This window comes from Kogia breviceps, chromosome 2, assembly GCF_026419965.1.
Source record: "Kogia breviceps isolate mKogBre1 chromosome 2, mKogBre1 haplotype 1, whole genome shotgun sequence".
In the NCBI taxonomy this organism is placed as follows: domain Eukaryota; kingdom Metazoa; phylum Chordata; class Mammalia; order Artiodactyla; family Physeteridae; genus Kogia; species Kogia breviceps.
Window position 1 is genome coordinate 9,107,625 of NC_081311.1, and position 12,382 is coordinate 9,120,006.

The 12,382-nt window shown below is 57.0% G+C and overlaps 1 protein-coding gene across 1 annotated transcript in view; it reads right to left on the reverse strand.

The window, feature by feature from the left end:
• The window catches only part of DMBT1 (deleted in malignant brain tumors 1), a 39,648-nt gene that overhangs the window by 25,828 nt on the left and 1,438 nt on the right, over positions 1-12,382 (reverse strand). The window contains exons 2-8 of the mRNA XM_067024428.1: positions 10,979-11,302; positions 8,165-8,488; positions 6,730-6,759; positions 5,348-5,671; positions 2,824-3,147; positions 1,389-1,418; positions 7-330 (exon numbers count right to left, since the gene is read on the reverse strand). Coding sequence (XP_066880529.1) covers positions 7-330; positions 1,389-1,418; positions 2,824-3,147; positions 5,348-5,671; positions 6,730-6,759; positions 8,165-8,488; positions 10,979-11,141 — 1,519 coding nt within the window. The 5' untranslated portion in view covers positions 11,142-11,302. The remainder of the gene's footprint in view (positions 1-6; positions 331-1,388; positions 1,419-2,823; positions 3,148-5,347; positions 5,672-6,729; positions 6,760-8,164; positions 8,489-10,978; positions 11,303-12,382) is intronic.

Sequence of the window (12,382 nt, forward strand, 5' to 3'; positions counted from 1 at the left end):
ACCAACCTGAGCAGACGACACTGGCGTCCTCGCTGTGTCCACAGTTGTGTGTGTTCCAGTCGCTGTGAGGGCAGCTCCACAGGTAGGTTTCGTGCCCCGAGCAGCCCACGTCGTCCAGGACGATGGGCCCTGAGCCCTGACCGTACTGGGCATTTCCTGGGGCCGACATGGCCCGGCCACAGCCCAGCTGTCTGCAGACCACGTCGGCGTCATTGGTGTCCCAGCTGTCATCACACACGGTGCCCCAGGAGCCTCGGTACAGGACCTCCACTCGGCCCTGACATCTGTCACCTCCATTCACCAGCCTCAGGGCCAAACCAGATTCAGGTCCTGGAAGGAGATGGGAAAATGCACTCTCCTGTGTCTTCCAGGGGAAGAGGTCCTGAGGACCGAAGGAGATTCAGAATCCTTCCAGGGAAAGACTTCTGAGTGCAAGGTCATGTTTTCCTTCCGGAGGACCTGACTGAGCCCGGTCATCATTATTTGTCCTCACGGGGCTATTTGATGGAACCCTTGGCTATGGACTGAGCTACGCATGTTCTCGGATGGGTTCCCCACAAGGCCCAGCAGGTCCGTGACTGACCCCAGCCTCGGGATGGAGGTGGGAAGAAGGGAAGCCCTCAGCCAGAATCCCCAGGGAGCACGGGGATGAACGTGAGTCCTTGAAGCAAGAGACCACCAGAGACAGCTTCCCAGACCCCGCCGAGGAGCCACCTTCAGATGGTCCCTCCCACGTGGGATCCTCTCCATCAAGCCCAAGGATATTCTGAAGGCTACCTTTCCGCTGAGCACTCACTCACGTCATTTTCAAACCCCAAACTTAAGCTGACTCTTGAACGAGCCATGCACCCGCTCAAAATCCTCAGAGCACTTGTACATCAGCAGGCACAAGGCATCTATTGGCAGCAGGCTGTTCAGAGTCCCTCCAGGACATGTCAGCTGAAGAGCTAGAAAAAATACAGACTCTCTCCTGTCCTGGGCTGTAGACCTGTGCCTAACAACTGCCCCTTGGCAGGAAGCAAGCTGACAGTGACGTCCATAAACATAGGAAAATAGAGGTAAGAAAAGTGCAAGGGAAAGGCTGTACTGGAACTTCTGCATCCAGCTCTACCTGAAGACTGTCCTACCTCTTACCTACGGAAGTCATTGCGGCCCCCACTCCCACCCCAACTCAAGAGAGGGTGAGTTGGGATCCTATCGCTCGGCAACAAAAGCATTCTGAGTAATGGATGCCACAACTGGGAGGTGAAGGTTCTCCGTAACTCTGGCACGCGAAAGGAACGCTCCACATTAGATGAGGCGGGGAGCTCAGAGGCTCAAGCCAAGCGTCCGCACTTGCACCCAGGCCTGATGAGCGGGCCGTTCGGCAGGACCCAAGCGCTGCTTACCGGAGGCGGGAGGTGTGGTCGTCCAGGAATCTGCAGGGAAGACACAGCAGGATTAGAAAGGACGTGTCTACGGTCAGGGTTGGCCTAGTGACCTGTCACTCATACCAGAGAAAGCGGGGTCTGAGAATCTCCACTGCCTGGGGGAGGAAGAGGCCTTTTCGGAGAGCCTGCCGTGAGCCAGACGATGCCCTCAAATGTCCGCGACATGGCAAAGAGGCGTCACCCTCCACAAGAGCAATGAGCCCGCGCTCCCGACTGAGTGCCCTCTGCTGAAAGTCTCCCTTTGGCACTCCGTGGGGTCGGGGACCCGAAACAGGCCTGTTCTCCCCGCACACATCACTCTCGGTCTAGACAACGCTTTCGAGCAGAAGTGACCCCAGGACAGGCCTCCCTGTCACCCAAATCTCTGGGGAGACACTGTGTAGCCACAATGTCCTTAAATCGCTGAGCCAGACCCGAGGATCCCTGAGCTATGGGTACTCTGGAAGCATGTGCTCGCTCTAGAGTGACCTGGGCAGGTACTGAGAGTTGGTGAACGTCCACTCGTCCCGCCTGGGGGTCCTGGCTGAAGTCTGTGGAGGTGAGTGGGGACGGAGGGGACACCCTAGAGTCAAGAGGCAGCAGGATTCACCTGGCAGGAGCGTGGACTGGGTGCCGGCAGCTGGGAGAGAGAGAAGGCAGATCAGACACCTTGCACAGATGGCACACGACAGGGGAAAAGGGGCCGACACTGAGCAGGTGAGATGCTCAGTCCATGTCTGTGCCCAGCCACACAGGGTGGGACCTCTGCCATCCTCACCCCTCAAAGACGCTCCTCCTGAGAGGTCTAGGCAGCCCGGCATCCCTGATTTCCAATGTCAAGGTGATTAGCTCTGTGTCTAGGTGAACGAGTGGACCCGAAGCAGTCATCAGCCTCACAGCATTTAGGGCCAACGGAGGCAGCAAGATTGGGGTTCCAGTTCCAAGTCCAAATCCCATGTAAAGTGTGTCAGCCCAACCGTAGGGGATGAAAAGGCTGTGCCCGGCAGCCACCCTGCGGCCACTGCCCTGCACACGGCAGGCCTGGTGCCCAGACACTGCATCCCGGTTCTCTGAAGGGGCTACGGTCCAGGACTCAGGAACCAAACCCTGGGCCACCTGCAGTCCTAGCCCGTGACCTCCATTCACAGACCTCGGGCCAGAACTCGCGTCTTTGGCCTCTGGCTTGCACTGTGTCATGGAGAAAAATGGCTTCAAGTCACTTTCACTTTGGTTCTTTGTTCGCATTCACCAGCTACATGCCTGGCAGCTTGTTAAAGAGCTCATACTAATTCTTAGCAGAGAGACAAGGTGATTTAAGGAAGCGAGAGATGGAGAAAATGCCTGGAGAGGGGATCAGGGTGTCAGAAGGAAACCACACCCCCAGAGAGGGACACCCAGCTTGTTTGAGACCAACCTGAGCAGATGACACTGGCGTCCTCGCTGTGTCCACAGTTGTGTGTGTTCCATGGGTTGTGAGGGCAGCTCCACAGGTCGGTTTCGTGCCCCGAGCAGCGCACATCGTCCAGGACGATGGGGCCTGAGCCCTGACCGTACCAGGCATTTCCTGGGGCCGACGTGGCCCGGCCACAGCCCAGCTGTCTGCAGACCACGTCGGCGTCGTTGGTGTCCCAGCTGTCATCACACACGGTGCCCCAGGAGCCTCGGTACAGGACCTCTACTCGGCCCTGGCAGCTGTCACTTCCATTCACCAGCCTCAGGGCCAAACCAGATTCAGGTCCTGGAAGGAGATGGGAAAATGCACTCTCCTGTGTCTTCCAGGGGAAGAGGTCCTGAGGGCCAAACGAGATTCAGAATCCTTCCAGGGAAAGACTTCTGAGTGCAAGGTCATGTTTTCCTTCCGGAGGACCTGACTGAGCCCGGTCATCATTATTTGTCCTCACGGGGCTATTTGATGGAACCCTTGGCTATGGACTGAGCTACGCATGTTCTCGGATGGGTTCCCCACAAGGCCCAGCAGGTCCGTGACTGACCCCAGCCTCGGGATGGAGGTGGGAAGAAGGGAAGCCCTCAGCCGGAATCCCCAGGGAGCACGGGGATGAACGTGAGCCCCTGCAGCAGGAGACCACCAGAGACAGCTTCCCAGACCCCGCCGAGGAGCCACCTTCAGATGGTCCCTCCCACGTGGGAACCTCTCCATCAGGCCCAAGGATATTCTGAAGGCTACTTCTCCGCTGAGCACTCACTCACGTCATTTTCAAACCCCAAACTTAAGCTGACCCTTGAACGTGCCATGCACCCGCTGAAAATCCTCAGAGCACTTGTACATCAGCAGGCACAAGGCATCTATTGGCAGCAGGCTGTTCAGAGTCCCTCCAGGACATGTCAGCTGAAGAGCTAGAAAAAATACAGACTCTCTCCCGTCCTGGGCTGTAGACCTGTGCCTAACAACTGCCCCTTGGCAGGAAGGAAGCTGACAGTGAAGTCCATAAACATAGGAAAATAGAGGTAAGAAAAGTGCAAGGGAAAGGCTGTACTGGAACTTCTGCATCCAGCTCTACCTGAAGACTGTCCTACCTCCTAGCTACGGAAGTCATTGCGGCCCCCACTCCCACCCCAACTCAAGAGAGGGTGAGTTGGGATCCTATCGCTTGGCAACAAAAGCATTCTGAGTAATGGATGCCACAACTGGGAGCTGAAGGTTCTCCGTAACTCTGGCACGCGAAAGGAACCCTCCATATTATATGAGGCGGGGAGCTCAGAGGGCCACCCTCCACTAGAGCAATGAGCCCACGCTCCTGACTGAGTGCTCTCTGCTGAAAGTCTCCCTTTTGCACTCTGCGGGCTCGGGGACCCGAAATAGCCCTGTTCTCCCTGCACACATCACTCTCGTACTAGACAACGCTTTCGAGCAGAAGTGAACCCAGGACAGGCCTCCCTGTCACCCAAATCTCTGGGGAGACACTGTGTACCCACAATGTCCTTAAATCGCTGAGCCAGACCCGAGGATCCCTGTGCTATGGATCCTCTGGAAGCATGTGCTCGCTCTAGAGTGACCTGGGCAGGTACTGAGAGGTGGAAAACGTCCACTCGCCCCGCCTGGGGGTCCTGGCTGAAGTCTGTGGAGGTGAGTGGGGAGGGAGGGGACACTCCGGAGTCAAGAGGCAGCAGGATTCACCTGGCAGGAGCGTGGACTGGGTGCCAGCAGCTGGGAGAGAGAGAAGGCAGATCAGACACCTTACACAGAGGGCGCACGACAGGGGCAAAAGGGGCCGACGCTGAGCAGGTGAGACGCTCAGTCCATGTCTGTGCCCAGCCACACAGGGTGGGACCTCTGCCATCCTCACGCCTCAAAGACGCTCCTCCTGAGAGGTCCAGGCAGCCCAGCATCCCTGATTTCCAATGTCACGGTGATTAGCTCTGTGTCTAGGTGAACGAGTGGACCCGAAGCACTCATCAGCCTCACAGCATTTAGGGCCCACTGAGGCAGCAAGATCGGGGTTCCAGTTCCAAGTCCCAATCCCATGTGAAGTGTGTCAGCCCGTCCGCAGGGGATGAAAAGGCTGTGCCCGGCAGCCACCCTGCGGCCACTGCCCTGCACACGGCAGGCCTGGTGCCCAAACACTGCATCCCGGTTCTCTGAAGGGGCGACCGTCCAGGACTCAGGAACCAAACCCTGGGCCACCTGCAGTCCTAGCCCGTGACCTCCATTCACAGACCTCGGGCCAGAACTCGCGTCTTTGGCCTCTGGCTTGCACTGTGGCATGGAGAAAAAAGGCTTCAAGTCACTTTCACTTGGGTTCTTTGTTCGCATTCACCAGCTACATTCCTGGCAGCTTGTGAAAAAGCTCATACTAATTCTTAGCACGAGACCAAGTATTTAAGGAAGCGAGAAATGTAAAAATGCTTTCAAAGGGATTCAGAATGTCAGAAGGAAACCACACCCCCAGAGAGGGACACCCAGCTTGTTTGAGACCAACCTGAGCAGACGACACTGGCGTCCTCGCTGTGTCCACAGTTGTGTGTGTTCCAGTCGCTGTGAGGGCAGCTCCACAGGTAGGTTTCGTGCCCCGAGCAGCCCACGTCGTCCAGGACGATGGGCCCTGAGCCCTGACCGTACTGGGCATTTCCTGGGGCCGACATGGCCCGGCCACAGCCCAGCTGTCTGCAGACCACGTCGGCGTCATTGGTGTCCCAGCTGTCATCACACACGGTGCCCCAGGAGCCTCGGTACAGGACCTCCACTCGGCCCTGACATCTGTCACCTCCATTCACCAGCCTCAGGGCCAAACCAGATTCAGTTCCTGGAAGGAGATGGGAAAATGCACTCTCCTGTGTCTTCCAGGGGAAGAGGTCCTGAGGGCCAAACGAGATTCAGAATCCTTCCAGGGAAAGACTTCTGAGTGCAAGGTCATGTTTTCCTTCCGGAGGACCTGACTGAGCCCGGTCATCATTATTTGTCCTCACGGGGCTATTTGATGGAACCCTTGGCTATGGACTGAGCTACGCATGTTCTCGGATGGGTTCCCCACAAGGCCCAGCAGGTCCGTGACTGACCCCAGCCTCGGGATGGAGGTGGGAAGAAGGGAAGCCCTCAGCCAGAATCCCCAGGGAGCACGGGGATGAACGTGAGTCCTTGAAGCAAGAGACCACCAGAGACAGCTTCCCAGACCCCGCCAAGGAGCCACCTTCAGATGGTCCCTCCCACGTGGGATCCTCTCCATCAAGCCCAAGGATATTCTGAAGGCTACCTTTCCGCTGAGCACTCACTCACGTCATTTTCAAACCCCAAACTTAAGCTGACTCTTGAACGAGCCATGCACCCGCTCAAAATCCTCAGAGCACTTGTACATCAGCAGGCACAAGGCATCTATTGGCAGCAGGCTGTTCAGAGTCCCTCCAGGACATGTCAGCTGAAGAGCTAGAAAAAATACAGACTCTCTCCTGTCCTGGGCTGTAGACCTGTGCCTAACAACTGCCCCTTGGCAGGAAGCAAGCTGACAGTGACGTCCATAAACATAGGAAAATAGAGGTAAGAAAAGTGCAAGGGAAAGGCTGTACTGGAACTTCTGCATCCAGCTCTACCTGAAGACTGTCCTACCTCTTACCTACGGAAGTCATTGCGGCCCCCACTCCCACCCCAACTCAAGAGAGGGTGAGTTGGGATCCTATCGCTCGGCAACAAAAGCATTCTGAGTAATGGATGCCACAACTGGGAGGTGAAGGTTCTCCGTAACTCTGGCACGTGAAAGGAACGCTCCACATTAGATGAGGCGGGGAGCTCAGAGGCTCAAGCCAAGCGTCCGCACTTGCACCCAGGCCTGATGAGCGGGCCGTTCGGCAGGACCCAAGCGCTGCTTACCGGAGGCGGGAGGTGTGGTCGTCCAGGAATCTGCAGGGAAGACACAGCAGGATTAGAAAGGACGTGTCTACGGTCAGGGTTGGCCTAGTGACCTGTCACTCATACCAGAGAAAGCGGGGTCTGAGAATCTCCACTGCCTGGGGGAGGAAGAGGCCTTTTCGGAGAGCCTGCCGTGAGCCAGACGATACCCTCAAATGTCCGCGACATGGCAAAGAGGCGTCACCCTCCACAAGAGCAATGAGCCCGCGCTCCCGACTGAGTGCCCTCTGCTGAAAGTCTCCCTTTGGCACTCCGTGGGGTCGGGGACCCGAAACAGGCCTGTTCTCCCCGCACACATCACTCTCGGTCTAGACAACGCTTTCGAGCAAAAATGACCCCAGGACAGGCCTCCCTGTCACCCAAATCTCTGGGGAGACACTGTGTAGCCACAATGTCCTTAAATCGCTGAGACAGACCCGAGGATCCCTGAGCTATGGGTCCTCTGGAAGCATGTGCTCGCTCTAGAGTGACCTGGGCAGGTACTGAGAGTTGGTGAACGTCCACTCGCCCCGCCTGGGGGTCCTGGCTGAAGTCTGTGGAGGTGAGTGGGGAGGGAGGGGACACCCTAGAGTCAAGAGGCAGCAGGATTCACCTGGCAGTAGCGTGGACTGGGTGCCGGCAGCTGGGAGAGAGAGAAGGCAGATCAGACACCTTGTACAGATGGCACACGACAGGGGAAAAGTGGCCGACACTGAGCAGGTGAGATGCTCAGTCCATGTCTGTGCCCAGCCACACAGGGTGGGACCTCTGCCATCCTCACCCCTCAAAGATGCTCCTCCTGAGAGGTCTAGGCAGCCCAGCATCCCTGATTTCCAATGTCAAGGTGATTAGCTCTGTGTCTAGGTGAACGAGTGGACCCGAAGCAGTCATCAGCCTCACAGCATTTAGGGCCAACGGAGGCAGCAAGATTGGGGTTCCAGTTCCAAGTCCAAATCCCATGTAAAGTGTGTCAGCCCAACCGTAGGGGATGAAAAGGCTGTGCCCGGCAGCCACCCTGCGGCCACTGCCCTGAACACGGCAGGCCTGGTGCCCAGACACTGCATCCCGGTTCTCTGAAGGGGCTACGGTCCAGGACTCAGGAACCAAACCCTGGGCCACCTGCAGTCCTAGCCCGTGACCTCCATTCACAGACCTCGGGCCAGAACTCGCGTCTTTGGCCTCTGGCTTGCACTGTGGCATGGAGAAAAAAGGCCTCAAGTCACTTTCACTTTGGTTCTTTGTTCGCATTCACCAGCTACATGCCTGGCAGCTTGTTAAAGAGCTCATACTAATTCTTAGCAGAGAGACAAGGTGATTTAAGGAAGCGAGAGATGGAGAAAATGCCTGGAGAGGGGATCAGGGTGTCAGAAGGAAACCACACCCCCAGAGAGGGACACCCAGCTTGTTTGAGACCAACCTGAGCAGACGACACTGGCGTCCTCGCTGTGTCCACAGTTGTGTGTGTTCCATGGGTTGTGAGGGCAGCTCCACAGGTCGGTTTCGTGCCCCGAGCAGCGCACATCGTCCAGGACGATGGGGCCTGAGCCCTGACCGTACCGGGCATTTCCTGGGGCCGACGTGGCCCGGCCACAGCCCAGCTGTCTGCAGACCACGTCGGCGTCGTTGGTGTCCCAGCTGTCATCACACACGGTGCCCCAGGAGCCTCGGTACAGGACCTCCACTCGGCCCTGGCAGCTGTCACTTCCATTCACCAGCCTCAGGGCCAAACCAGATTCAGGTCCTGGAAGGAGATGGGAAAATGCACTCTCCTGTGTCTTCCAGGGGAAGAGGTCCTGAGGGCCAAACGAGATTCAGAATCCTTCCAGGGAAAGACTTCTGAGTGCAAGGTCATGTTTTCCTTCCGGAGGACCTGACTGAGCCCGGTCATCATTATTTGTCCTCACGGGGCTATTTGATGGAACCCTTGGCTATGGACTGAGCTACGCATGTTCTCTGATGGGTTCCCCACAAGGCCCAGCAGGTCCGTGACTGACCCCAGCCTCGGGATGGAGGTGGGAAGAAGGGAAGCCCTCAGCCGGAATCCCCAGGGAGCACGGGGATGAACGTGAGCCCCTGCAGCAGGAAACCACCAGAGACAGCTTCCCAGACCCCGCCGAGGAGCCACCTTCAGATGGTCCCTCCCACGTGGGAACCTCTCCATCAGGCCCAAGGATATTCTGAAGGCTACTTCTCCGCTGAGCACTCACTCACGTCATTTTCAAACCCCAAACTTAAGCTGACCCTTGAACGTGCCATGCACCCGCTGAAAATCCTCAGAGCACTTGTACATCAGCAGGCACAAGGCATCTATTGGCAGCAGGCTGTTCAGAGTCCCTCCAGGACATGTCAGCTGAAGAGCTAGAAAAAATACAGACTCTCTCCCGTCCTGGGCTGTAGACCTGTGCCTAACAACTGCCCCTTGGCAGGAAGGAAGCTGACAGTGAAGTCCATAAACATAGGAAAATAGAGGTAAGAAAAGTGCAAGGGAAAGGCTGTACTGGAACTTCTGCATCCAGCTCTACCTGAAGACTGTCCTACCTCTTACCTACGGAAGTCATTGCGGCCCCCACTCCCACCCCAACTCAAGAGAGGGTGAGTTGGGATCCTATCGCTCGGCAACAAAAGCATTCTGAGTAATGGATGCCACAACTGGGAGGTGAAGGTTCTCCGTAACTCTGGCACGCGAAAGGAACGCTCCACATTAGATGAGGCGGGGAGCTCAGAGGCTCAAGCCAAGCATCCGCACTTGCACCCAGGCCTGATGAGCGGGCCGTTCAGCAGGACCCAAGCGCTGCTTACCGGAGGCGGGAGGTGTGGTCGTCCAGGAATCTGCAGGGAAGACACAGCAGGATTAGAAAGGACGTGTCTACGGTCAGGGTTGGCCTAGTGACCTGTCACTCATACCAGAGAAAGCGGGGTCTGAGAATCTCCACTGCCTGGGGGAGGAAGAGGCCTTTTCGGAGAGCCTGCCGTGAGCCAGACGATGCCCTCAAATGTCCGCGACATGGCAAAGAGGCGTCACCCTCCACAAGAGCAATGAGCCCGCGCTCCCGACTGAGTGCCCTCTGCTGAAAGTCTCCCTTTGGCACTCCGTGGGGTCGGGGACCCGAAACAGGCCTGTTCTCCCCGCACACATCACTCTCGGTCTAGACAACGCTTTCGAGCAGAAGTGACCCCAGGACAGGCCTCCCTGTCACCCAAATCTCTGGGGAGACACTGTGTAGCCACCTTGTCCTTAAATCGCTGAGCCAGACCCGAGGATCCCTGTGCTATGGGTCCTCTGGAAGCATGTGCTCGCTCTAGAGTGACCTGGGCAGGTACTGAGAGGTGGTGAACGTCCACTCGCCCCGCCTGGGGGTCCTGGCTGAAGTCTGTGGAGGTGAGTGGGGAGGGAGGGGACACCCTAGAGTCAAGAGGCAGCAGGATTCACCTGGCAGGAGCGTGGACTGGGTGCCGGCAGCTGGGAGAGAGAGAAGGCAGATCAGACACCTTGTACAGATGGCACACGACAGGGGAAAAGGGGCCGACACTGAGCAGGTGAGATGCTCAGTCCATGTCTGTGCCCAGCCACACAGGGTGGGACCTCTGCCATCCTCACCCCTCAAAGACGCTCCTCCTGAGAGGTCCAGGCAGCCCAGCATCCCTGATTTCCAATGTCAAGGTGATTAGCTCTGTGTCTAGGTGAACGAGTGGACCCGAAGCAGTCATCAGCCTCACAGCATTTAGGGCCAACGGAGGCAGCAAGATTGGGGTTCCAGTTCCAAGTCCAAATCCCATGTAAAGTGTGTCAGCCCAACCGTAGGGGATGAAAAGGCTCTGCCCGGCAGCCACCCTGCGGCCACTGCCCTGAACACGGCAGGCCTGGTGCCCAGACAGTGCATCCCGGTTCTCTGAAGGGGCGACCGTCCAGGACTCAGGAACCAAACCCTGGGCCACCTGCAGTCCTAGCCCGTGACCTCCATTCACAGACCTCGGGCCAGAACTCGCCTCTTTGGCCTCTGGCTTGCACTGTGGAATGGAGAAAAAAGGCCTCAAGTCCCTTTCACTTGGGTTCTTTGTTCGCATTCACCAGCTACATGCCTGGCAGGTTGTGAAAAAGCTCATACTAATTCTTAGCACGAGACCAAGTATTTAAGGAAGCGAGAAATGTAAAAATGCTTTCAAAGGGATTCAGAATGTCAGAAGGAAACCACACCCCCAGAGAGGGACACCCAGCTTGTTTGAGACCAACCTGAGCAGACGACACTGGCGTCCTCGCTGTGTCCACAGTTGTGTGTGTTCCAGTCGCTGTGAGGGCAGCTCCACAGGTAGGTTTCGTGCCCCGAGCAGCCCACGTCGTCCAGGACGATGGGCCCTGAGCCCTGACCGTACTGGGCATTTCCTGGGGCCGACATGGCCCGGCCACAGCCCAGCTGTCTGCAGACCACGTCGGCGTCATTGGTGTCCCAGCTGTCATCACACACGGTGCCCCAGGAGCCTCGGTACAGGACCTCCACTCGGCCCTGACATCTGTCACCTCCATTCACCAGCCTCAGGGCCAAACCAGATTCAGGTCCTGGAAGGAGATGGGAAAATGCACTCTCCTGTGTCTTCCAGGGGAAGAGGTCCTGAGGACCGAAGGAGATTCAGAATCCTTCCAGGGAAAGACTTCTGAGTGCAAGGTCATGTTTTCCTTCCGGAGGACCTGACTGAGCCCGGTCATCATTATTTGTCCTCACGGGGCTATTTGATGGAACCCTTGGCTATGGACTGAGCTACGCATGTTCTCTGATGGGTTCCCCACAAGGCCCAGCAGTTCCATGACTGACCCCAGCCTCGGGATGGAGGTGGGAAGAAGGGAAGCCCTCAGCCGGAATCCCCAGGGAGCACGGGGATGAACGTGAGTCCTTGAAGCAAAAGACCACCAGAGACAGCTTCCCAGACCCCGCCGAGGAGCCACCTTCAGATGGTCCCTCCCACGTGGGATCCTCTCCATCAAGCCCAAGGATATTCTGAAGGCTACCTTTCCGCTGAGCACTCACTCACGTCATTTTCAAACCCCAAACTTAAGCTGACTCTTGAACGAGCCATGCACCCGCTCAAAATCCTCAGAGCACTTGTACATCAGCAGGCACAAGGCATCTATTGGCAGCAGGCTGTTCAGAGTCCCTCCAGGACATGTCAGCTGAAGAGCTAGAAAAAATACAGACTCTCTCCTGTCCTGGGCTGTAGACCTGTGCCTAACAACTGCCCCTTGGCAGGAAGCAAGCTGACAGTGACGTCCATAAACATAGGAAAATAGAGGTAAGAAAAGTGCAAGGGAAAGGCTGTACTGGAACTTCTGCATCCAGCTCTACCTGAAGACTGTCCTACCTCTTACCTACGGAAGTCATTGCGGCCCCCACTCCCACCCCAACTCAAGAGAGGGTGAGTTGGGATCCTATCGCTCGGCAACAAAAGCACTCTGAGTAATGGATGCCACAACTGGGAGGTGAAGGTTCTCCGTAACTCTGGCACGCGAAAGGAACCCTCCACATTAGATGAGGCGGGGAGCTCAGAGGGCCACCCTCCACAAGAGCAATGAGCCCGCGCTCCTGACTGAGTGCTCTCTGCTGAAAGTCTCCCTTTTGCACTCCGCGGGCTCGGGGACCCGAAA